This window comes from Musa acuminata, chromosome BXJ2-5 (assembly GCF_036884655.1).
Source record: "Musa acuminata AAA Group cultivar baxijiao chromosome BXJ2-5, Cavendish_Baxijiao_AAA, whole genome shotgun sequence".
In the NCBI taxonomy this organism is placed as follows: Eukaryota; Viridiplantae; Streptophyta; class Magnoliopsida; order Zingiberales; family Musaceae; genus Musa; species Musa acuminata.
In genome coordinates, this window is record NC_088342.1 from 1,082,677 (window position 1) to 1,106,633 (window position 23,957).

The window sequence follows — 23,957 nt, forward strand, 5'->3', positions numbered from 1 at the left end:
ATTATGTTTCCAAATCAATATTGGATTAGCAATCGTCAATATATATTGATATGGGTAAAAATGGTAATGTAATGTACCATGACATCAGCTGTACTTTGGTGACACACTGCCCGAGGAAATGGGCATTAACGCCGACTTGATATGCGCCAATGTCGTCCGCTCCCAGTCAACGACTCAACCGTCTGACCCTGCGCGCTCGGCCAAGGCAGAGGAGGACGTCGGCCGAAGCTCGCCCATACCCTGCGGCAGTTCGGTTCTTCACGCAACCCTAGTGGCAATGTCAGACGCCATCGGAGGTACGGTCCTACTTCTGCTGGTAGCCACATCATGTAACATCAAATTCATCCATAAATACCCTAGAGTTCTAGACAAATGGGGAGAGAAAAACGACCACAACACATACAGAGAGGCATTCCCTCATCCAAAACCCCCTCTACCTCACTGACTTGATCGTCGGAGGGGTCAGGCTGAGCTTCTGACCCGACCTATGTGCAGGTGCGAGAACGGGATCGCCTCTTCTCGACGATGTGGCGAAGCTCTCCACCCGACGCGACATCCCGACCCGACCATCGTGACCGACCGTCGGGAGACCTCAAGGGACGCCACGCAAGATCCCCGCCATTCGGACCCCCGAACAAGCCGCGTCAGCCTCGAGGCCACGGCTAGAAAAGTTGTTTACACCAACATATATAAACATTCCATATTTCTGAATACTAAGACAAAATTTTCCACCTAATTACATCAATACTAAGACACAATATGCAAATCCTACTTTCCGTTAGACAGGAACAACATTTTAGGCACGGGGAGATTACACAACAACACATGATAATTTCTCGGGTTCGAGTAGTCTACAAACAGGCAAATGTGTCCAAATACACATCATGCAGCAGCCACATCCAATACAACACAATAATAACTCTACAGACCGACAAATATATCCAGACAAACATTCATGCAGCAGCTAAATTCACAATCATCAAATCAAAGCAATGGCTCAACTCTTCGTTTGGAGTGGCTGATGATGGCATTGGCAAGATGAAAATACTACTCGAGCAAGCGCCTGCGCTTACACCAAGCGATAGCTATCACATAGAGGAACACACTGCCGAAGGTTCCCCCTCCGATGGTCCACAGAAACTCCAACATCCCAGATTTCTTCTTATCAAACAAATCAACTTGAATGTTCATGCCAAATACTCCGACGAGGGCGACAAAGGCACTAACCACTAAGGTTGCGGTGGTTAGCATGACCCCCATTTGTAAGAGATGGTTCTGCTTGTCATCCAGCATTATGTTGATGTAGTCCTCTGTATCATCAACGTATTCTCTCAGCTTCAAAGGCCCACAACAACAACAACAACAAAAAGACAAATGTCAGAATTTACAAAGCATGCATAAATCTGACAACTGTGTAAGCAACAGCATATTAACAAAGAAAACAGAGAACGTTCCTTTAAACACAATGCTGTTTGATGATTATCCAGCATTTGTTTCATTTCCAAGGAGAAAACTTACAGCTGACGCTGGCTATCAAATATCAAGAAAAAATATGCATGTCTGACATACAATCAATCACTTTGCTGGTTGCAAAACACTGATGCCAAAATGACAAGAAGCAAAACTAGCAAAAGAACCCAAAGGCTAAGATGAAGAGGAATGTAGGAAGAGCTTCTTCTCGATGCTCAAAGAGGGATCTCATACAGCTCTAACGATGGTGCAGGGTGCTCAAGGGACATATAGACAGGAGCAATCCCTCGATTACTACATGTTACATGCCATAGCTTCTTTGACTTCAAAATTAACCTACAATATTCTCCTATAAGCCACACATGAAGACATAAATCACACAGCTATGGACTACAACGACTTACACAATTAACCGTGTACAAGAATTACAAATCATGTTTTGACACAGTCCTTGTTTTAAGTAAAATTCTTGAGCCTAGAGCTTGCGTTCTTTCTAAGCTAGCAATTTATGCATTCTATTCTGATCTGCCACTTAGGCAGAGATACATGGCCCCCAACAGAGCATAAACATTGTACAATTCTCCATCAAGATGACGTTCTTCTTCTTTTCCCTTGTATTCATGAAAATTAATTTTGTATCCGGATGAAGAAACCAGTTAAGAAAGCCAAGAGCTACAGAAATTTCAAGCACTACCATGATCTGATGGAGCTACACTGAAGTGAGCAAGAAGCACCATCACACTCAGAGGGCAAATTATTAAATCCCATATCCGGCCCAATATGGGACAGATGATGATTGACCAGCTAGGTTGATTTGCACTGAATTTTGACATGGCCACCAGAGAACAAATTTATAACACATTCCACTGCTCTCCTCATATTTATGGTATACTTCATAATGATTTCACCAAGTTACTTGTGCACTTACCGTTGATAGTTTGTTTAATGTGCTATCGATCTGAATGAAGTAAGCCTCCAAAAGCATTTCAAGCTCTTCTACATCAAGATGTTTGCTGCTACTTCTTGTACTGTAGGTACGAGTTCCGTGGCTATCGACATTGATAATATTGGGTTCAGAAGCACGATAATGAAGATTAATATTTTGAGAATCACCATCTCGATTATTTTCAATGTCATTGTCGGATAAAATTTCAGCACATGCCCTACAAAAGATTGAATTTCAAGAAGTTGCTCAAAGAGACAAGGAATGAGAAAACATAGCAAGCATGTTCATGACAACAAAGAGTTAGAACCTGTCATCGTCCATGACGTTGCCATGATTGTATAAAGAAGAATTAGATGATCCATCAGAGGGATCCTGCTGCACCAACTTTTGTGTCAAATACATCTCAGCCATATCATCATCATCGTCCAATAGTTGTTCAAGTTCATCCCTTACCTATCATGTCGCGCTGAGCCAATGAGTAATTGTTCCGCAAAGCCCGAGATATAAGAAAAACATATTGCTAGTTTAATCAATCTCGTTATGCTCATCAGCGTCATATTTACATTGTTGATGAAGACATCATTGAAAAGCAGTTAAGCAAGTTATATATTCTTTAACAACGAAGCTGCTAACAAGTTCCAAATGTGGAAATTATTGTTGATTGAAGGTCACAAAGCAGGAACAGTGCCACCAGAATGAAACTCATCACTTGTACATTGACATCGACAGCCATAAGACGGGGAAGTTTATAATGAGCTTTTGGCACTTGTAAAAGAATATGCAGGACTACCTCAACAGAATAATTCTATCACCTTATTTGATGTTTTCCTAATAACAGAACTTTGTGATGGGCACCAAGACAACCACTAATTAAAGTCTAGGAAAGAAAATAGATAAACCATATATCTGATCTTTATCGGTCAGTCATCTTGATTTTAACTTCATCTAACCCCAGATGGGCACTCTCTGGTCTCCATCCTAAGCAGGAATCTCCCCTGTTGGTTAACTGACCATCATGAATTATGTTTATCCATTACAGAATATTCCAATTTCACTACGCCGAATGGAGATCTATGCTGCAAGATCAAATGTTCATGAGACTTTTTTTTCTCATAGCAGAGACTGACCTATATCTATGTAGTTTGAACAATTTTTCTACATATATTTCATTGTATTGACTCACTTTTATCTCCCTTCCTTATCGATCCTTGTGGCAAATATCTCATTTGTTCACCATTGTATAATTTCAGTTCCAGAACCTCCTCCTCTACATCACATTTTGCTTGGTTAACTATAAAAATTCCGATACCAGCTTTTACATCTGTGAAATATGAGAACACCCTTTCTTCCTTCATCTTCAAAGTCAGGCTGAGTAGACTAGTCCACGCCTAAATTTTAAACCATTTGAAGTCCCACACAAAGCAAAGCTACAAGCAGACATCATATACTTCATATTCACTGTATGAACTAACATTATAACCACACTTGAGTCGGAGATCATATTTGATTTGTTAAATCATATAAAAGGAAACAAACCTTCTGCACACGCCCACTTAAGGCAACTAATCGGCTTTTGATCTGACGAACATGTTCCAAATTAAGTGTGCTTATCTTTGATGTTAGCTTATCCAAGGCTGGATGTGCTTCTTTCTCCAGTGTTGCTGCCTGAAAATAAATCAAACATCCAGAGTATCCAAAGTAAATGATAGGGGAATAAAACCCAAAAATTGGATGATGCAGAAAAGGGATAAGCAACATGTAGTACAATGTTTGAAAGCTAGCAAAAAAAGGGATGCCAAAGTTTGAACTACAATTCAAATGAAATCTACATTTTATAGGAATGCAATAATATTCCATCTATCACAAAAGAGGTTGCTTATTTTTTTCTGATAACAGCAGCAAAATCCAACTACTTACACTCATCCAAAACATCTACTCACCCCAAACTATACGAGTGGCCTGTTGGCATTTGGCTTTAGATCCCTAATCAAGAACGCTTGTCTCAGTCATTCTACCCTGATTTATAACCATTTAACCCCAAAAGACACTCGGAAATATTCTCAGACAGAAAGACCCACCAGTGGTTTTAAAGACAATGTAGTGCCTAATAACACTAATCAATAGAACCTATAGAAAACTATATAAAGCATAAATTACATGAGGAGAATGAAAAGGTTTCCAAGTGATGCTTTTGACCTCAGTCTCTAGGCAGCTGCACGCGGCCTCCAGACAAGCTTCAAGCGCAATGAACTCGAAAGGTAGATCCCTCGGCCCATGACTCGAAACTGGCTCCTCCTTTCCTTTCTCATCCTCGTCATGTTCAGCCAGTAGGCCTCCAGAACCACTGAGATCTTGAGATACATGATATGGCCCGTCGGTCCTCGTCTTTGGGTCCTCCAAATCAGACACCTTAGTCAAATCTGCACTGCTGCCCATCCCACCATCCTACGAAGCCAGTTGGAGATTTAATGATGATTTACTTGAAAAGAGAAAGACAACATGGAAGTGCAGAGCACTGAGCTACGGATGATTACTAGTGGTGAAAACTCTTCAGCGAGATCTGGAGTGATCGGTAGCAAACCCGATCAAGAGAACGCAATAGCCAAGGACCGTTTTTAGGACACAAGAACTGAGCATACCGAAGAAAGAAACCAAGAAGAAAAACATGGACCAAGGAGGGAAGCAGATCCTGAACAACCTAAAGAATGATATCAGGGGAGACACATGGGAATCTTCATCGAACCAAGAAACCTAAGAAGATGACCTGGTCCCGGCCACGATGCCGGCGGCTGAGGCGATGCTGGAGCTCGTGGACGAAGGGAGCGGCGGAGGGGTCGTGGTAGTTGAGGAGGAGGACCTCGTGGGCGGTGATGATGGCCTTGATGTGCTCGAGGTTGACGACGATGGCCCGCTCCCGGCCGAGCACGGTGGAGGGGCAGGAGAGCTGGGGATCGAGGATGCGGAGATCGCGGCCGGGGAGCCCCGTCCGGCGCATGATGTCGTGCTTCCCGGCCTCCACCACCCGGGCTACCCCCGCCGCGTCCACCGCCAGCCATGCCCGCGGCCCCGCCCACTTCTTCCTCGCCCCCGCCCCGCTGCCCCGAAAACCCCCGGCAGCGACCACCGCCTCCGGCTCATCGTCCGTCGCCGGGACGGCCTTCCACGCTGGACGCGAGGCTTTTCCGCCGCCGCTTCTCATCCTCCTCGGGATTTGCTCGTCGCCGCTCCGCGCAGTGGAGCGGAGAGACAACATCAGCATATACTCGTTTCATTTTGCGTCAGGATCCCATCCAACTGCGAGTCTAAAATGCCCTCGGTAGCGAACCGTGGGAGTTCGACTTGATGGTGGGACCCAAGCGGTAACGGGAGATAATGGCTCGCGTACGGGACTTAGAAGGACTTGGATAAACCTGCTTCTGTAGATGATCCGAATCCAGGTGTGTGATTACCGACGGGAGTTTGTATTTGGCGGTTGCTGTTACGGTTGGTTTTGGAGGCGGACATTATCGGGTCGGATCCACATACATTTATTGGATAAGAAATATATATATACATATATTAAAATTTTCTAAATATTTATAAATGTTTATAAATATATCTCAGGAAAAAAGTCATGTCAGGAGATGTGTCATCGAAAACCACGTGTCGCATTTGTTACCGATCATGACATTAATATCATGCATGAGGGACAACAATAATTCCCTTGTCATCAATGTTTATAATTGATGGGAGGAAGAACAGTGAGTCCCCACATCTCATGATGACAAAGGCAAAAGATGAAACTGTTCAATACCATTACAATCTAAAGGTACAAACTGTCGAGTTACAAGCTAGTTTTGTTACCATCGGATAACTTGGAGCACAACACACGAAACCAAGAGGCTTATCAACACGAAATGGAAGGAGAGTCATTTCCAGAGACACTTGGCGACGTTATCCATCAGACAAACAACCTCGCCTTCCTCTCTCTTCCGGGAGCATAACTCCGGCTCCTCGGCAACAACAAGTCCGCCCCCACCTTCGCGTCCCCGAATTCGCAGGGCTTGTCCTCGTCGATCCTCCCGATCGCCACGCTTTGGCTCCGCGGCACCGCCGACGGTGGCGGTGGCGTGCCATGGACCGTAGACTGAGAGAGGGCGCGTCTCAGCGACGCGGCACGTATGAGCTGCCTCAGGTCCTCGTCGCTGGCGCTGCTTCTCGTCGATTGATGAAGGCTGTAGCTTCTAGGCAGATCCCCCATCTGCAGCCCGTACTCCATGCGGCCGGCGCAGCTGTTCATGCTGCGCACGTAGAAGTCGCGTGCGTGGCACAGCGCACGGAGCGGCGCCTTCATGCACCGGCCGAGCCGGTTGGACGTGCCGCTTCTTTTGCTCATGAAGATTCAATACAGAATTATTGCAGTCGGCAGACTCCAAGAAGCATGGACGGAAGAAGAGGGAAAGTAGAGTGGGCAATATAGTCACAGAGAGAGAGAGAGAGAGAGAGGATTTGGATAACAGCAACTGACCTCGGGAGTTGGGACAAAAGCTCTGACTTCAACAGGCCAAGGATCTAACAACGGGAAGAGATCTACTATGATCTTTGAACGAAGGGCCGTAGGACGAACGGTGGCCGATTGAGATATTAGCGTTGACTTCTTCCTTCGCTGAGCTGTTGCAGGCATACATTAAGTAGGATTGTATATTATGTATACTACCTGACACTTTTGACTTTGGTAGCGAATCATCAAATGGTTTAGTCTTAACAAAATAGTGATACTTACTAAATTGTGGGTAGACTGTTCCAATTTGTGACTTAGACTTGAAGAAGTAAACACGAGTATTATCCAGCTGGGTTGAACTTTACAAAACATAGACATTATTTTTAGTAGAATTCAACCATCGTTCATTAGAGGAGACGTAATTGTATATATATATATATATATATATATATACAATTAAGGGTTGGAATCCGTCGTTAATCACTATATACATACGTCTACCTACGGATTTCGAAGCTTTCTATCAAATTGTGTGCACGAATCTTAAAATCCAAATGGAGAGACATTGTACGACCCATAGCCACATATATATATATATATATATATATATATATATATATATATATATATATATATATATATATATATATAAGGGTTGGAATCCGTTGTTAATCACTATATCCATACGTCTACCTACGGATTTCGAAGCTTTCTATCAAATTAAGTGCACGAATCTTAAAATCGAAATGGAGAGACATTGTACAACCCATAGCAAAATGCCGCACCAAATTATTAAGTACGATAAGTTCCTCTTTTTATTCATCCATATATATATATATATATATATATATATATATATATATATATATATATATATATATATATATATATATATATATATATATATACAACTGTCATTAGAGTTACACGGCATTACCATATTACTAGAGGGGAGCCCGCGACACGTGGTGGCTGAGGCTCCGCGGTCAACAGTAGGCGGTGCACCGCTTCTTGCAGTCGATGGTGCACCCGCCGCCGCCGCCTCCACCGCCGTATCCCTTGCCGGAGCGGCTGAAGGAGGTGAAGCAACTGTCTGGGCAGGTCACCCGCTTCTTGTGGCAGGGCCCCTTCTCGGAGCAGACGACGGAGGGCCGAACCACGCCACCGCGCGCGTACCCGCCGGAAGGGCCGCCGAAGCCGCCGCCCCACCCGCCACCGATCCCGGCCGGGACGTGGAACCGGCTGCCGTGGCCGAAGAACCTGCCCGGGTCGGCCCCGAACCAGGGGATGCCGGCTCCATCGTCGTCTTCGCCGTGGCCCTTGCCCTTGGGGAGCTCCGCTTCCAGGTCGTCCGCGGTGGCAAGGACGAGGACGAGGACGAGGAGAAGGCTAGTTTTCTCCATTCTCTCTTCTCTCTGCTCTGTGTTGGTTCTTCTACTGCTTCAGCTTGGAATTCCGGGAGGAGAATGGAGTCCGCAGTCTTGTAAAGCAAGCAGGGATGTAGTGGAAGGAGAGAGAAGAGTAAAGGAAGACAGCTGGAGGCGTGACGGGCAGGCAATGCAATATAGACTGTGATACTCAACGCGGGTTTGGAGGTGGAAAGGTCGATTAGTGCACGGCCGCTTTTATCTTAATGCGGCGTTGCCTTTGTGGGATAAGACACCAACTCGCCAACCATCACACGGGAAGAGAGAAGGCTGATGACTTTACTGACGTAATAGTGATGGCTAGTCAGAAACTACAGCCCGCACTGGTGTGGCATTTGCCCACTGAACTGAAAGGCAGTGGAACTCCAAATGGCAAATCTATCGCTGTTGGAGATCGATGAGCATGATGTGGATACTGGTTTGCCACTAAACCATGCACCTCAGTTATGCCGCTCCTGTGTTATTTGACCACACACGTAAAGTCAATGAATTCTTTCATGAGAAGTCTGTCGAAAGTCAAGGACTTTTGACATTTCTGCCTGTTCTTCATGGTCTGTCTTCCGACCATCCCTGTTCAGATTGAGGATCTGTTTTCTTCAGAAAAGATTTATGTCAAACACCCTTGGATGATACAGTACGATGACCCAGAAAGACGAAGCTCTAATGTTAAACAGGCAGACGGAGATCTGTGCTACTGTTGCTGCGTTCCAGATAAGCTCCATCAAATCAATTCTTCGTAAAATATTACAGTGTGCTACTTACACCGAGTGTCCCAACATTTCACTGTATGTAGTTTTGTCTTACAGACCACAGGAGGCTTAGTCTACACACCTCTGACTGTAGCGTTGGGCTATGCCCATCCGTTGGTCCATCACAATTCACAGGCTTGGTCTATATATCTTAGGTGGTAGGGCATCTTTCTTCTTCTTTCTCGTGGGAGGCTGAGGTCTAATCCCCACGCATCTAATGCGAGATGTGCTGTTTTCCTCCACTTGATGTAAACCCAGAGTAGCATAAGATACCCATGTAGAAGCAAAGTAGTGTTCTCAGGCGTGCTTCTATTACGAGGTTGAATACACTATTTTCTCAACCACATCAGCCTCTTTAATTTCTTATTATGTTTACTATTATTTTGGAACATGTCAGCACTTGAATACACAAGATTAACACTGTATAGCTTGGTGAAGATTACCTGCATGCATGTCGTTTGAGCAGCCCAATTCTTTCTGAGAAGAAAGAAGGCTGGTGAGAACCAAACACAGACGGTAGCTTAAGATAAGACATCAATGGAGGTATTATTATTATTCATGAACCAAAGGTAGGAATACGGGAGGATAAGCACTATCACGACATCAACAAACCCCCGAGCCAAACACCCCAAACCAGGAGAACACACCACCACCTCCTCTAGTGGTGTCGCTGTGTGTAGATGTAGTCAGTGTGAGCGGTGAGAGTAGTTTTCTCCAAGCATTTCTCCTTCCCAAGACCCGCACATCCTCCTTCCACCTTCTCGGACGTCTCTCCCCCCTGCGTGTAGATGTAGTCGGTGTGAGCATTGAGAGCACTTCTCATCAAGCAGTCCTCCTTCCCTGCGCATCCTCGCTCCACCTTGTCAGATTCCTCTCCCTCGACACCCTGACATCGACACAACACATCAGATCAGAAACAGCACAAGAACATATGAACTCCGCTCAGGGCTTACCTGGACGTTGGCCTTCTCAAGATCCGCTGGCTCAGGCCTGCCTGCATGGGCCAAAGACAGGAAGAGAAGGAGGGCGACGATCACGACGGTGACTCCGTGAGACATGATGCGTGACAAAGATGGGAGGAGACCAGACCGTGTGACTTGCGATGGGAGATGGTGCCGTGACGGGGGACCTAAATAAGGTGTTCCTTCTTCTTCTTCCCTTGAGATTCGTGTATGATCATATGAACGGTGAGATTTCTATCCCTTAGTGCGATAAGGGAAATAGTAATACACCAAAGATTCCTTAATCAAAGAAGGAATGTAGAAATACACTAAAGATTGCATGTATTTGTTTCCTCGAGAACAAATTTTGGAGGTGGATGCATTCGAATCTTAATTCAAAACCTCCTATTTGGTCATCAGATACTGAGCCAAATCAGGAGGATAATCTACAGACATTTAGCTTTCTAATCCATAATATTTAATTAGAATTAGAAGATCTACCATTCAGAGCAAAAGATGATCGAGTAGGTTTTTGTCAATCTCTCGGCACAGATATCAAAGAACTACATAGGTTTTTGCCAAAAAAAAATCTAGCATAAGGTTTTCCAGTATTCTTTAATTGGCTTTAATCCATATCCTTGATTAAGGGAGCTTGAATCTTTGACGATAAAGACAAAGAAGGCCTGTTCTATAGGTAGAAATCATTGACAAAGGGAATACTCGATCGCCTCGATTTGCTGCGGGTTTTACGTTTAAAGTCAAAATCTAATATGTAGAGGCCTTCTTAATCGGTAGATGAAAGATTGAATCATAGATAATTAGACTTATTGTATAGATAGACTATACTGTGCTGCTCTATGCTGATCGGTCAGTCATGTTAGCTGCGATGGGGTGTGGTAATCGTTGTCGAGTGCCTCTCTCTCCATCTTGAATCACATATCTCATGCTTTTCGAGCTGTCCATTCTCCGGTAGGGAATCTAAATTTGACAAAACGCTACTTGATCTTCTTTTTTCTCCCATCTTTTGACCAATAAATAAAAAAAAAAAAGTTGATTTGTCCTCCATTTTGTTTAGATCACACATTCTTGCGTTAACTATTGTGTATCATATGCTCGAAAGAAAAGAAAAGAAAATGTGAGATGGTCTGGTTGTCTTTTATGTAGAACATAAGGTACCGGTGCTCATCGTGAAAACGAGGGGTTGTCGGAAGAAGATGACGTCCCTGCGTAGCCGTAAGTTTACGACGGAAGTCGGTCGCATCCGAACCCTTCGTTCATGGTCGCACAACTATTGGCGCACGAAGACGGAAGATCCACCGTGCGAGGGCGAGGGGCCCACTACCCGACGTCGGCCCACCACGCAGATGCCACGACCTTTCCACCGCCTTTAAGTACCTCCCAACTCCGATGCCTTCCTTCCCTTTTCCCACTTCCTCCTCTTCCCTGCCCTTCCTCTTGCCGAGACCACGATGATGTCCATCGTGGACCCCGCCCCCTCGCCCGACGACTTCGGGAAGGCCGTCTCCCCCGAGGAGCTGCGGCGGCTCCGCCGCACGATCTCCAACCGCGAGTCCGCCCGCCGCTGCCGCCTGCGGAAGCAGCGCCGCCTCGAGGAGCTCCGCGAGTGGGCGAGCGTGCTCCGGTCCGAGAACCGCGACCTCTCGGGTCGGCTCGTCGGCATCGCCAGCCGCTGCCTCCTCGTCCACCGGGACAACAACCGCCTTCTCGCCGAAGTCTCCGCTCTCGGCCGGCGGCTCGCCGACCTCCGCCGCGTGCTCGCCCTCCGCCACCTCCGCCGCTTGGCGGCGCCGCTTCCCCTCGCCGGCGACTATTTCGAACAAGCTTGGGCGTGAGAACTTATTACCAAGACAGCTGCCGGTTTCCGGTTTCTTTTACTGGCTGGAAATTAGCGAGTGCGTTGGGTGTCGGAATCACCCGGTGGAATTAACCGACGCTTAAAGGCCTCATTTATATAAATCAAAGTGAATCCATCCGTCCATTTCTCTAAATTGTCATAAGTCTAATGAAATCCATCCCTCCGTTTCTCTAAATCATGATGACGCCAGAAAACATATCCCACCGCCGATAGAACGTGGTGGCCGATGAGATCTCAGGTTTCTTGCCTTGAGATTCGCGAACGAACGATCGATCGATCGATCGATCATGACATGATGTTGTTGATGGTCGTGCCAGCTTCAGATGCGCTGCTTTATTGCAGTGGCGGTGAACGCAGTGCGCACTTCTCCACTTGGAACTCAACTCTTTCGGCAACGCTTGAAACGTGCGTAAAAGTTGGTCTCTTGTGGGTGACGGTGAGAACACCCACCTTCATGTCCACCTCGTCGCCCTGTAGCTCTCGTTAAAGTCGAGAGGCATGTTGCTTGATTGAAAGAACCCGGGATCATTCTCGAGCTGGATATGAGTAGCTCAGTTTGGCGAAGAAGAGAGGATATGGAGGGAGGACGCTCTGAAGAAACCTTTTATATTGGGAGCTTTGTGTTTGCTAATCACGGGTTAGTAGAACAGAAGCAGTTTCGTGTTTGTTTTCTGCATCCAAATTCTAAAGATCTTGAAGCACAGAAAATAGACAATTTCTCTGTTATTGATGAACATATAAATCTATGTAAGAAGACAATTTATGATCTAAGAAAGTAGACGTATGAAAGTTACTGCAATGTTGATAAAGACAAAACAGAGCATCAAATGCCAAACTCTAACACAGAGACTGATTCAAAGTACTCTGATGGAGGACGATTACACGCCAATTAACAACAACAACATCGCAACAAGAAAAGCCCAGCATATCCCACGCACATTCTCAGCAGCTTACCATGGTTTAGGAACTAAACCTGTAACCTGGCGGATCTGCCACTGCAACTATCTCCGTTTATATAGATCGAACACTCAAGAGTATCAACTGTCGAGTGGAATGAAGTATATGTGCTAATTAAGGAGCTGTTTTTTGATCATGGATGGTACCAAACGAGTAGTGCTGATCACCGGGTGCGGCAAGGGCGGCATCGGCTACGAGTACTGCAAGGCCTTCGCCTCCCACGGCTGCTATGTCTTCGCCTCCGACCTCCCCGACCGCCTGCATGACCTCGCCGATCTCGCGTCCGAGAACGTTGAGCCGCTCGAGCTCGACGTCTCCTCCGACGAGAGCGTCGCGGCCGCGGTGTCCGAGGTCCTGGCCTCCCGAGGCCGCATCGACGTCCTCGTCAACAACGCCGGCGTCGGCAGCACCGGGCCGCTGGCGGAGCTCAACCTGGACGAGATTCGGCGTGCGTGGGAGGTGAACGCGCTGGGCCAGGTGAGACTGGTGCAGGCGGTGGCCCCGCGCATGGCCGCGCGGCGCAGCGGCCGGATCGTCAACGTGGGCAGCGTAGTGGGCGCGGTCGCCACGCCTTGGGCCGGCTCCTACTGCGCCACGAAGGCGGCGGTTGACGCCATGTCGGACGCGCTCCGGGTGGAGCTTCGCCCATTCGGGGTACACGTCATCAAGGTGGTGCCGGGGGCGGTGCGGTCGGGGCTGGGCCGGGCGAACGCGGAGCGACTGGCGGCGCGGAGCTGGCGGCTCTACGAGGGGTTCGAGGATGCAATTGCGGGGAGGGCGGGGGCGTCGCAGGTGGGGCGGGCGACGGAGCCGGGCGTTCTGGCGCGCCACGTGGCCCGGCGTGTGCTGAGCCCCCGGCCGCCGAGGGCGATCGTGTTCGGCCACATGACGGGCCTGTTCGCGGCGCTCGCCTGGTCGCCGCTTTGGTTACGCGATTGGTTCTTCGCCAAGCGCTTCGGGTTGGATAAGAAATTATAAGAGAAAAAAAGGATCTCTTCTCTCCTCTAGCAGATATGATCAATGCGAGATTAACTTATGCCATCAATCAATGTTCTTGACACACATGAACAATGTTTGCGTGTCCGAAAGAAGAGAGAGAGAGAGAGAGATTTGCCCTGCAGCGCAATAATTCCCGGCAAATAAGGTTGTTGTTGGATGTTGTTGCTGTTATCGATCATCATGACACTAATGATATGATTCATAGTTATCTAGATTATTATCATGATATAGTGGTTACATGATGATTTCAATAACCACTTGATCATGATCTAGTAGTTTCAATAACTACCTTATGATCTAGTAGTTATAGGGTGGTTGTTTGAGATTGAGGAGAGGAAGATAAAGAATCTGTGTGTATTTGGTATATGGTATCTTGTAAGTGTTCCTCCTGTTTTTTAATACTATCAGTTTTCTTGAGTCAAAAGGATTCTTTTTACTCGTATCGTAGTATTCTGTTTCTTCCTTGCTCCTCTATCACCAACATTTGTGGAATCAGAGCCTAGTTTCAATCTGAACTGGGCATTATGGCTTTTAACGGTAATTCCGTGTCTCAACCCCTTATCCCCATCTTCTCGGGCAAAAGTTATGAATTTTGGAGTATCAAGATGAAGACTCTATTCAAGTCTCAAGATCTTTGGGACTTAATAGAGAATGGATATGCAGATCCAGATGACGAAATCAGGCTGAGGGAGAATAGAAAGAAGGACTCAAAGGCATTGTTCTTCATTCAACAAGCTGTACATGAGACGATCTTCTCAAGAATTGCAGCAGCGACAACCTCAAAGCAAGCCTGGTTGATACTTCAAAATGAATTTCAAGACTCATCAAGGGTGATTACGGTAAAACTTCAAACCTTCCGTCGTGAGTTTGAAATTTTGTTCATGAAAAGCAATGAATCGGTACAAGATTTTCTTTCTCGAGTGACTGAAATTGTTAGTCAAATGAAATCTTATGGTGAACATCTTCCTGATCATATAATTGTTGCAAAGGTTTTGAGAAGTTTAACTCCGAAATTTGATCATGTTGTTGTCGCAATTGAGGAATCAAAAGATTTATCTACTTATTCATTTGATGAACTAATGAGTTCCTTGCAAGCACATGAAGTAAGGTTGAACAGGTCACTTGAAAAAAAGTGAAGAAAAAGCATTTCAGGTTAAGGGAGAGTCTTCTACTTCAGAAGAAGACAAAAAATCAACAGGAAGAGGACGTGGCAGAGGAGGATTTCGTGGTAGAGGAAATGGAAGAGGAAGAGGACACTTTGATGAACAAGGGCAATCAAATTATGATAAAAAAAAATTATAAAAGTGGAATTCAATGTCACTATTGTAAAAAGTTTGGTCACATGAAGGCAGATTGCTGGAAAAGAGAAAAGCAAGCAAGCTATGTGGAGAAAACTGAAGAAAATAGTAAGTTGTTTATGACTCATTCACAAATTCATAACATCTCAAATGATATTTGGTTTTTGGATAGTGGATGTTCTAATCATATGTCAGGCATAAAATCAATATTTAGAGATATTGATGAGACTCACAAGTTGAATGTTAGACTTGGAGATAACAATCAAATCCAAGTGGAAGGGAAAGGAACAATTGAGGTGAAGACAAATCAAGGGAAGGTAAAATACCTTGATAATGTTTTTTTTGTTCCTACTTTATCACATAATTTGTTGAGTGTTGGACAATTAGTAAATGATGGATATCAAGTAATATTTGATGATGGTTCATGCACTATTAGAGATAAGAAATCTGGTTTCATTATAGTAAATATTTGCATGACACAAAACAAGATGTTTCCACTTGATGTGTCAAATATTGAAAGACATGCGCTTATCACAACTCAAAAGAATGAGTCTAGTTTATGGCATTTAAGATATGGACATCTTAACATTAAAGGTTTAAGATTGTTAAGTCAAAAAGGAATGGTTTTTGGATTGCCTAAGATTAATAGGCTTGATGTATGTGAAAGATGTATATATGGCAAACAAAGTAGAAAACCATTTCCTATTGGAAAAGCATGGAGAGCATCTAATTGTCTTGAATTAATTCATAGTGACTTATGTGGACCTATGAATACAAAATCATTTGGTGGAAGTCAATATTTTTTATTGTTTACGGATGATTATAGTCGCATGAGTTGGGTATATTTTTTGAAATTGAAATATGAAACATTTGATAATTTTCGAAAGTTCAAGGCACTTGTAGAAAGACAAAGTGGTAGATATATAAAGACACTTCGGACAGATAGAGGTGGTGAATTTTTATCTAATGAGTTTAGTTCTTTTTGTGAAGAAAATGGTATCCATAGAGAATTGACAGCACCATATACACCGGAGCAAAATGGTATAGCTGAGCGAAAGAATCGGACTATCGTTGAAATGGCAAGAAGTTTGCTTAAAGGAAAACTTCTTCCAAATCAGTTTTGGGCAGAAGCAATTGCAACAGCAGTTTATTTGTTGAATATTTCACCAACAAAGGCTGTTATGAATCGAACTCCTTTTGAGGCTTGGTATGGTATGAAACCAAGTGTTAGACATCTAAGAATTTTTGGTTGTATTGCTTATGCTTTAGTGAATTCACAAAATCATCACAAGCTTGATGAAAAATCAGAGAAATACATTTTAATTGGTTATTCTTTACAATCTAAAGCATATCGATTATATAACCCTATTAGTGGCAAAGTTATTATTAACAGAAATGTTATGTTTGATGAAAGGGCAAGTTGGAATTGGGAGACCAATAAAGGTGAAACACAAATGCAGATTCCAGCAGAACTAGACACTCCGCAGAATCAAGTGACAGATCTTGCTCCAATAAGTTCATCGTCAGCCTCACCCAATAGCAGTTCAAATTCGGATTCCTCATATGAAACCCCTCCAAGAAATTTCAGATCACTGACAGAAATTTATAACTCAACATTTGCTTTGTTTATTTCAGATCCGACAACTTTTGAGGAAGCAGTTAAAAAAGAGGAATGGAGAAAAGCAATGAAGGAGGAAATCAAGTCAACTGAGAAGAATGAAACTTGGGAGCTAATGGATCTACCGAAAGAAAAGAAAGTGATCGGGTTAAAATGGATGTTCAAAACAAAATTTAAATGCAAATTATTTGGTTTCACTGATAGTGATTGTGCAGGAGCTTTAAAGAGTACTTCAGGCAAGTGGAGCCATCACAATGAAGTATTGTGGAACGGATGAACAAGTTGCGGATATCCTCACCAAATCACTTCCACTTCGAAAGCATATTTATTTTATGTCGCAAATTGGTGTATGCAACTATGAATCAAGAGGGAGTGTTGAGATATGATTCATAGTTATCTAGATTGTTATCATGATATAGTGGTTACATGATGATTTCAATAACCACTTGATCATGATCTAGTAGTTTCAATAACTACCTTATAATCTAGTAGTTATAGGGTGGTTGTCATTAGGTCCTATAAATAGGACCGTAGTTCATCTAGCAAGACATTGAGATTGAGGAGAGGAAGATAAAGAGTCTGTGTGCATTTGGTATCTGGTATCTTGTAAGTGTTCCTCCTGTTTTTTAATACTACATCAGTTTTCTTAAGTCAAAAGGATTTTTTTTACTCGTATCGTAGTATTCTGTTTTTCCTTGCTCCTCCATCTCCAACAAATTTATGTCATCAATCAATATTCTTGACACACATAAATAATGTTTGCGTGTCCGAAAGAAGAGAGAGAGAGAGAGAGATTTGCCCTGCAGCGCAATAATTCCCGGCAAATAAGGTTGTTGTTGGATGTTGTTGCTGTTCTCGATCATCATGACACTAATGAAGCAAGAGATGATTTGCCCTGTTTTCCAGTCTGCAGTACCAGACGGAGCATTATAATACTATTGTGAGCATCGGTGCTGTAAAGAGGAGAGTTGCTGCCTTGTTTCGGGGCCATGGCGTAGCTTTCTTGGATTTCATGGAGCTCATATTATTGACTCACATCCAACTTTGCGTCTGCGTGCAGCTGTTGACTGCATTCAAAACCTCAGGGAACTTAAACAATGACACTCCCCCCTGCAAAGCTTTCCTTCCGGGTAATGGACATGCCAGGCCAGAAATGTGGGTGCAATTCTGCTCGGACATCAAGCCTCCCATTTGCAGGGCTTTACAGTAAGTTAGGAGGAAGGAAAGCTAAAGTCATTGTCCTCCTCAGATCACGGATCCCGATGCATTGAAGATGGAAACACAGGGGATTTGTGCTCTGCTTACGAGCCATGGGATGTATCAGCCTCCATTACGGTGGCAGGTGCCTTGGGATATGTAGATTTGCAGCAGTCTTTGAGCTTGTCCACGAACCCTGTCTCACAGTTCAGTTATGTCACAGCATGCATCTTCTGCGATAGCAAACGACTATGTGAGCTTGGATCATACTAGGAAGAGAGGTACAGAGAGAGGAGGCCCAAAGCAGCCGGTTCATCGGAAGTCGATCGAGACATCTGGGTACAGGACAACAGTGGGAAGAAGGAAGGTCAAACGAGGAAAGGAAGACGAGGTTTGTTGGACAAACTGATACACGATCCAATACTGATACAGGCTTCAGACGTCATCTTCTTGCCTGGGAATGGTAACCTTTCCTTCCCTTTTTTCTTCCAATTCTTAGAGCACCTATTTAGCATTATTTGGATTCCACAACGAACACTTCCTGGGCAATGTTCATGGTGGTGATTCGGGCAACCTGAGGGCTGCACTAGGGATGAATCCTCTTCCTCTGAGCTCATGGATGATGCCATCCACCCATTGCCTGAGATGCTAGTGATTGCTGCATGGACAGATGCATACACCTCTCTGGGATTTCAAGCTACTGAAGAGGTTGGAGAGGGAAGGTTGTGATCCATGAGATGTGTGGGTTCTCTGCCTCTGTCCCTTTCCTGTGGTCTTCATGTGTTCTACATCTTCTCTACCATGTTATCAAGTCAGTCTCTACTGTAACTCTTAGAATAATAATGTCATCTTTAATCACTATATCACCCTGAATTGATCTATGTAATCATATCTTGTAATTCAACTTTTGATGTAGTTAGTACGATTCAATCCACCAACCAACAAAGTGAAGAACTTGAAGCAACAACCTAACTTGATCTATTGTTACTATTACTATTACTGTTGTCATGTTCATTCCCAACCTGACACTGTCTCATAATGGCCATAGACAACATATATTGTCTGCAAAGTTCTCCATGGGCAACATGGTATGCAGACTGAGGAAGCTCCATGAAATCAATCCAAAACCAAGCCAGTGCAAGCGACTTACAGCTCTGCAACATGAATTGGCTGCTTTACATCAAGTGAGCTGCCATGGAGGATGAACACATGTAGAGCCCCACAGACAGCAAAACCAGGCTGGTTTTGATCCCCAGAAGGCAGGCAGACTGAGCTGTCCGTGGGTTATTTTGTGTCATGGGAAGGTACAGCAGCTGTGACCAGGTTGACAGGATGAGCTCAAATTAATGATTGTTCCAATGATGCAAACTCATCTTCTCTAACCAAATTAACAAGATAATGATGAAAGCACTTATCAAATTAGAAGTTCAGTTTCGCACCGGGAATGAGTTCTGAAAGTAAAATTAGAAAAAGAGAAAAATAAACACATTCACCTGAACCATCATAACATTAGAAGAACATGGAATAAGAAATTGATCTTTTGCATCATGTAAAGGTAATATTGAAGTCATTCAGTGTCCTCATAGGAGGAATTCACAACATAATGATTCAACCTGAGCTTATTTCACTATCAACTGGCTTCAAACAGAAAGGAGAAACTTGTTTTTACTGTAGGTAAATTCCCCCCTGCACATCAAAAATTTCTTACAAAAGAATCATACCTGAAAGAATAAAGCATGCAGCAGGCTGAGAGTGGAACTATCTACATCTCCATAGAGAGGAAGTTTTACTTGATTTCTCTCCAGAAAGGGAAGGGAGGGGCATCACGTCGTGCACCCTTTCCCGAGCGACAATGTTTCTCTCCATGACTTAAAACTGCTCTTTCAATCAATCTGCTCGCCTATCAGATCAAGGCCCACCAGTAGAAATGAGATTCCTTGGAACAGGAGGAAGTAGAAGTGGATACCCTGCGCCGACAGCAAGCTACGAGCGGAAGCAGTTAACAGAAGGAAAGCAAGTGCTAGCTCCTTCCGGTATATCCTATTGTGCTTCTTCTTTGATTCCTTTCTTGGTCGGGGTTCCTCCTTTGCCATCGATTCAAGGTTGGGTGCTGAGGCACCTCGCTGCTGCTTGGGCTCCTTCTTCACCAGAGAAATAAGATCACCCTCGGAGGAACGACCAGACTTCTTAGTGACAACCCATTCGTAGGCACTCCCAAGCTGGAAGAGACCCGAGATCATCGCGTTGAACTTGGTCACCGACATGGTGTTCTCGAATAGAAGATACGGGACAATAAAGGGGAAGGATCTCAGGGCTGGCAGGATGTTGAGGAAAGACATGGTCGCAGGTATGTAGCAGACTACCCATGCAGGAAGCTCAGCTTCAGGAACAAACATCGTTAGGGGGAGGATGATGCAGAAGAGGGTGAAGGAATAGAAAGGCAATATGAGTTTCCGGAGGAGGAAGAACAAAAATATTAAGTTGGACTTCTTCCAGAACCCAATCTGCAATAAGAACAACACAGTTCAGCATAAAAAAATTTCATGGTGCATTTCACTAAAACTTGATCAAGAGTTTAACAAACTGTTCGAGCCATCTGAAGAGTAGGTACACAGTTTCATACAAAAAAAAAAATTTGCCACAGCAGTTGGAGTGACATTTTCAACAACAGATAAAGGTGTATTAAAGTGCGAAATTGTTATAATGAGGTTAACTGAAGATAATGTTGCCAAAGTAGCATAAACACACCACTGCTGGACATTATTAAGAATAAATTGAAAAATATCTGTCTCGGTGTCCATGCACAACATAATTCCACCAAGTTTGACATTTAATTTGTGCCAAGTTAAAAGAAAAACATATCAGCTAAGTTTATCGACAGTAAGATCTGTGTAAGAATAGCATGAATTTCTTTAAGGTAGTACATGCATACCTTATGTTCTGGAATACTAACCTCCATACCTGATATCATTCATAACTTATAGGGTTCAAAGAAGATGTACATCGAACTTCAACCATATATTTCAGACATGACCATATAATGAAACAGACATGTTATCTCATCCACTATCAATTTTTCAGCTAAATTATGCAGTGATGCTGATGTATGTCAATTACAAGAAAATTAAGCCAATGTACTTTTATCGACAAATTTAATTGAGCTGGTTGTTTCTTGGTTCCAAAAATCAACCAAGTTGGTTATTTCTGGCATGGATAATTAAAAAATTCAACAGGACAGTATAAGTTTCAACTCATTAATGTAAACTCTTTTATGTTCAAGTTTATAGATCATACCTTAGATCTGATGATGTCTGGCAAGCAGAGCCTAAACAACTGCATAGGGCCTGAGTGCCACCGATGCTGCTGCTTTCTGTAAGCCTCATAGGACTCGGGCAACTCGCATTGGCACTGAACCAAGAATTCAGGCATGAAAAATAAATACTTCAAGATCCTCAAACGGTCATGTAAATAAAATTATAATTTGGATGATCCCACGGCCTCATCATACCTCCACGTCATTAAGGTAGATGAACTTCCATCCCTTTAGATGAGCACGAACTGCAATGTCCATGTCCTCGACCGTGGTCCTCTCCAGCCACCCTCCCGCATCCTCTAGTGCCTTGATCCTCCAAACGCCTGCCGTGCCGTTGAACCCAAAGAAGTTAATGAATACCCCGTTCACCTGCTGTTCCACCTCAAAGTGGAAGCACAGATTAATGTTCTGCAGCCGGGTCAGCAAATTCTCATCTTTGTTCACGAAAGACCATCTCGCCTGCACCAATCCCAGATCCTCGTTGTCCTGCAATTTCCAGAAAACAAGCTTTGCCTTTGAACGTTGAGCTGTGTATGACTACAGACAAAGCTAATAAAAGCTCAGACAAGGCCACACCTTGAAATGAGGCACAGTCCGCTTCAAGAAGTCGGGCATGGGCTGGAAGTCAGCATCAAATATGGCCACGAACTCGTAGTCCTTGACGTAGCTACAATTCATTGCCGACTTGAGGTTCCCTGCCTTGTAACCCTCTCGAATCACCCGATGTCGGTACATGATCCGAGCGCCGTTCTGCTGCCACTTCTCCACCTCGTCCCTGATCAAAGCCTGCGTTGTGGGGTCGTCGGAGTCATCCAACACTTGAACCAGAATGTTGGACCTCGGCCAATCCAAATTGCACACCGCAGCTATAGATTGCTGATACACCTGCAAATGCCAACAAAAGTGAACAAAGATTGTGACTTTGGCTAAAAGCGACGAAATAAAGACCCAAACATCCTAGCTTTTGGCCAAAGCTCACCTCCTTCTCATTGCACATGGGTATCTGGACTAGAACCATGGGGTAGTCCTCGCCGCCAGATTCGGGGTCCTCGGAGGCTCCGATGGAGCGCTTCGGCGCGGGCTTGATCCCTTTGAAGCGGATCCAGAAGCAGCCGAGGCAAAGGATGAGTCGATCGGCACTCTGGATAAGGAAGAGGACAACGCAGGCGTCCGCGAGGAACTGGAGCGGCGGAGCAATGTACTCCACCCGGAAGCGGACCCACCCGGCGTACAGCCACTCTAAGAGCCCTCGGGCTCCTGAGGACGAAGGGAGGACCAATCGCTGCATGGCCGCGGCGCTCAAATGCCAGCCTTTGATGTAGGCGGCGACCTCGAAGCCAAGAAGAACGACGGAGAGCCAGAGGAAGACCTTGATGCAGGAGTAGAACCGCGAGCGCAGCACGGGGCTCTCCTCCGGTGGGGAGGATGCGGCGTCCGAGTCCGTCCGCCCGGACGCGACGCGGCGGCGCACGGCGGACGCGAGGCCGACGGCAGCAGAGGCGATGGAGGTGAGGCACCCCGCTGCGCGGTGCGCCTTGAGGAGGAGCACCCACGTGATCTGCTTCGCGTTCTTCCCACGCGCACCCTTCTGCGTCCCTCCTCTGGCGGCGGCGAACTCCTCGCCGGCACCGTATTCATCATCATCGTCATCAGGGGACGATATCTCCGCGATGGACCAGTTGGGGTTCTCCATCTTGACGATCACCGGCGTTCCCCGGTGGGCGTCCTTGTCCCACCACCCGAACGACAGCGCCATCACCTCCACCCTCTTCGAACACGATCGAGATCCCACTTTTCCCGTATATTCAGCGTCGGCGAACGAATTCCTCCACGGATCCGAGCGCTTCGCGGTCGGAAACGAGGGACACGAGGGCAATGCAGCCTCCTCCGGAAGGAGAGGGCAAGAAAAGGTGGGATTTTTACCTCGAAAGCAGAGGACCGCGGAAGGGAGAGGAGGAACAAAAGCAGGTCCAACTGGAGCACCTTCTTCTTAAAGGCGTACCGTCGTGGTCTCGCGGTCTCTCGCCATCGGTTACGGATTGGAGGTAGGGGCGAGCTTGGTGCTCTCCTTCCCGGCAATAAGAAGGGCGCGACAAAGCCCACCAAGGGAAGCGAATAAAAGAACAGCTCAACACGTCTCTCGCCGATCCCCACAGTGTAAGACAGCATCGAAAAGGCGGGGTTTTTAATGGGTTTCCCATTATTACTGCGCCGTGTTACGGTTCCAAGTAAATTAAACTCAAACGAAGATGGAATTGCGAAGAAGAAGAGATGGTTACAGCTGGAGGCGATCGGAGAACAGAGCCGATGCAACAGTACAAATACAACCATTTCATCTCTCCTTCCAATTTTTCCCATTCAATACGCAGCTGCGACAACAATAAAGAAGAAAAGATTCGCTTGGAGATCTGTTCTCTGTCTGAGGTTTTGTCTCCATTTCCCCCCCCCTCCTTTGAAATGATTTCCTCCTTTTCTTTTGAGATAGATATACAGTTAAAAAACACTAATAGAAACGTTTCCAAAAAGATGAAGCATATCCGAAAAAAACAATCCCATATTTGGTCGAGAAGATTTTTCGATCAGAATCATCATATTTATTCACGTGTTTTCGGAAAATGATTCGTAGGGAATGTTGTAAAAAGCATCGAAGAGGTGAGCACCGACACTGGAATTCGACAACAAGAAA

The 23,957-nt window shown here is 45.0% G+C and overlaps 6 protein-coding genes across 7 annotated transcripts; 2 read left to right on the forward strand and 4 right to left on the reverse strand.

The window, feature by feature from the left end:
• Positions 1-811: 811 nt before the first annotated feature.
• On the reverse strand, positions 812-5,676 carry LOC103983579 (magnesium transporter MRS2-3). Of its 2 annotated transcripts, none has more exons than XM_009400815.3 (6): positions 5,181-5,676; positions 4,613-4,861; positions 3,953-4,081; positions 2,724-2,869; positions 2,399-2,633; positions 812-1,335 (listed from the first exon to the last, which is right to left on the reverse strand). In XM_009400815.3, the coding sequence occupies exons 1-6, from the start codon at positions 5,673-5,675 to the stop codon at positions 1,048-1,050; spliced, it is 1,542 nt and encodes a 513-aa protein (XP_009399090.3). In that variant the 5' UTR covers position 5,676; the 3' UTR covers positions 812-1,047. The 2 variants fall into 2 exon arrangements, with proteins under 2 accessions (XP_009399090.3, XP_064963816.1); XM_065107744.1 differs by having other exon boundaries at positions 1,159-1,310.
• A 953-nt stretch (positions 5,677-6,629) lies between these two features.
• On the reverse strand, positions 6,630-8,474 carry LOC135612025 (glycine-rich cell wall structural protein-like). Its single transcript, XM_065107747.1, has 2 exons — positions 6,924-8,474; positions 6,630-6,780 (listed from the first exon to the last, which is right to left on the reverse strand). The coding sequence occupies exon 1, from the start codon at positions 8,297-8,299 to the stop codon at positions 7,883-7,885; it is 417 nt and encodes a 138-aa protein (XP_064963819.1). The 5' UTR covers positions 8,300-8,474; the 3' UTR covers positions 6,630-6,780; positions 6,924-7,882.
• A 1,142-nt stretch (positions 8,475-9,616) lies between these two features.
• On the reverse strand, positions 9,617-10,210 carry LOC103983576 (phytosulfokines). Its single transcript, XM_009400810.3, has 2 exons — positions 10,026-10,210; positions 9,617-9,958 (listed from the first exon to the last, which is right to left on the reverse strand). The coding sequence occupies exons 1-2, from the start codon at positions 10,128-10,130 to the stop codon at positions 9,731-9,733; spliced, it is 333 nt and encodes a 110-aa protein (XP_009399085.2). The 5' UTR covers positions 10,131-10,210; the 3' UTR covers positions 9,617-9,730.
• A 1,235-nt stretch (positions 10,211-11,445) lies between these two features.
• Positions 11,446-12,022, forward strand: LOC135612026 (basic leucine zipper 4-like). The gene has a single exon (XM_065107748.1). It carries the CDS (start codon positions 11,483-11,485, stop codon positions 11,864-11,866), a length of 384 nt encoding a protein of 127 aa, XP_064963820.1. The 5' UTR covers positions 11,446-11,482; the 3' UTR covers positions 11,867-12,022.
• A 944-nt stretch (positions 12,023-12,966) lies between these two features.
• Positions 12,967-13,873, forward strand: LOC135612024 (short-chain dehydrogenase ptmH-like). Its single transcript, XM_065107745.1, has one exon. It carries the CDS (start codon positions 12,982-12,984, stop codon positions 13,822-13,824), a length of 843 nt encoding a protein of 280 aa, XP_064963817.1. The 5' UTR covers positions 12,967-12,981; the 3' UTR covers positions 13,825-13,873.
• Positions 13,874-19,478: 5,605 nt separating this feature from the next.
• On the reverse strand, positions 19,479-23,429 carry LOC103983574 (probable xyloglucan glycosyltransferase 9). Its single transcript, XM_009400808.3, has 5 exons — positions 22,251-23,429; positions 21,848-22,156; positions 21,467-21,757; positions 21,253-21,366; positions 19,479-20,462 (listed from the first exon to the last, which is right to left on the reverse strand). Exons 1-5 carry the CDS (start codon positions 23,025-23,027, stop codon positions 19,842-19,844), a joined length of 2,112 nt encoding a protein of 703 aa, XP_009399083.2. The 5' UTR covers positions 23,028-23,429; the 3' UTR covers positions 19,479-19,841.
• Positions 23,430-23,957: the final 528 nt, after the last annotated feature.

What these genes read in the sequence shown, in the direction of transcription:
- LOC135612025 (XM_065107747.1), bottom strand. Translation starts at nt 8,299, where the DNA reads ATGGAGAAAACTAGCCTTCTCCTCGTCCTCGTCCTCGTCCTTGCCACC.
- LOC103983574 (XM_009400808.3), bottom strand. Translation starts at nt 23,027, where the DNA reads ATGGCGCTGTCGTTCGGGTGGTGGGACAAGGACGCCCACCGGGGAACG. An exon ending in GGACTGTGCCTCATTTCAAG is followed by an intron (nt 21,758 to 21,847) that starts GTGTGGCCTTGT and finishes TGGAAATTGCAG; the next exon opens with GACAACGAGGATCTGGGATT. An exon ending in TCTACCTTAATGACGTGGAG is followed by an intron (nt 21,367 to 21,466) that starts GTATGATGAGGC and finishes TTCTTGGTTCAG; the next exon opens with TGCCAATGCGAGTTGCCCGA.
- LOC135612024 (XM_065107745.1), top strand. Translation starts at nt 12,982, where the DNA reads ATGGATGGTACCAAACGAGTAGTGCTGATCACCGGGTGCGGCAAGGGC.
- LOC103983579 (XM_009400815.3), bottom strand. Translation starts at nt 5,675, where the DNA reads ATGCTGATGTTGTCTCTCCGCTCCACTGCGCGGAGCGGCGACGAGCAA. An exon ending in GGCATCGTGGCCGGGACCAG is followed by an intron (nt 4,862 to 5,180) that starts GTCATCTTCTTA and finishes CTGGCTTCGTAG; the next exon opens with GATGGTGGGATGGGCAGCAG. An exon ending in GCAGCTGCCTAGAGACTGAG is followed by an intron (nt 4,082 to 4,612) that starts GTCAAAAGCATC and finishes ATTTATTTTCAG; the next exon opens with GCAGCAACACTGGAGAAAGA.
- LOC135612026 (XM_065107748.1), top strand. Translation starts at nt 11,483, where the DNA reads ATGATGTCCATCGTGGACCCCGCCCCCTCGCCCGACGACTTCGGGAAG.
- LOC103983576 (XM_009400810.3), bottom strand. Translation starts at nt 10,130, where the DNA reads ATGTCTCACGGAGTCACCGTCGTGATCGTCGCCCTCCTTCTCTTCCTG. An exon ending in TTGAGAAGGCCAACGTCCAG is followed by an intron (nt 9,959 to 10,025) that starts GTAAGCCCTGAG and finishes TGTCGATGTCAG; the next exon opens with GGTGTCGAGGGAGAGGAATC.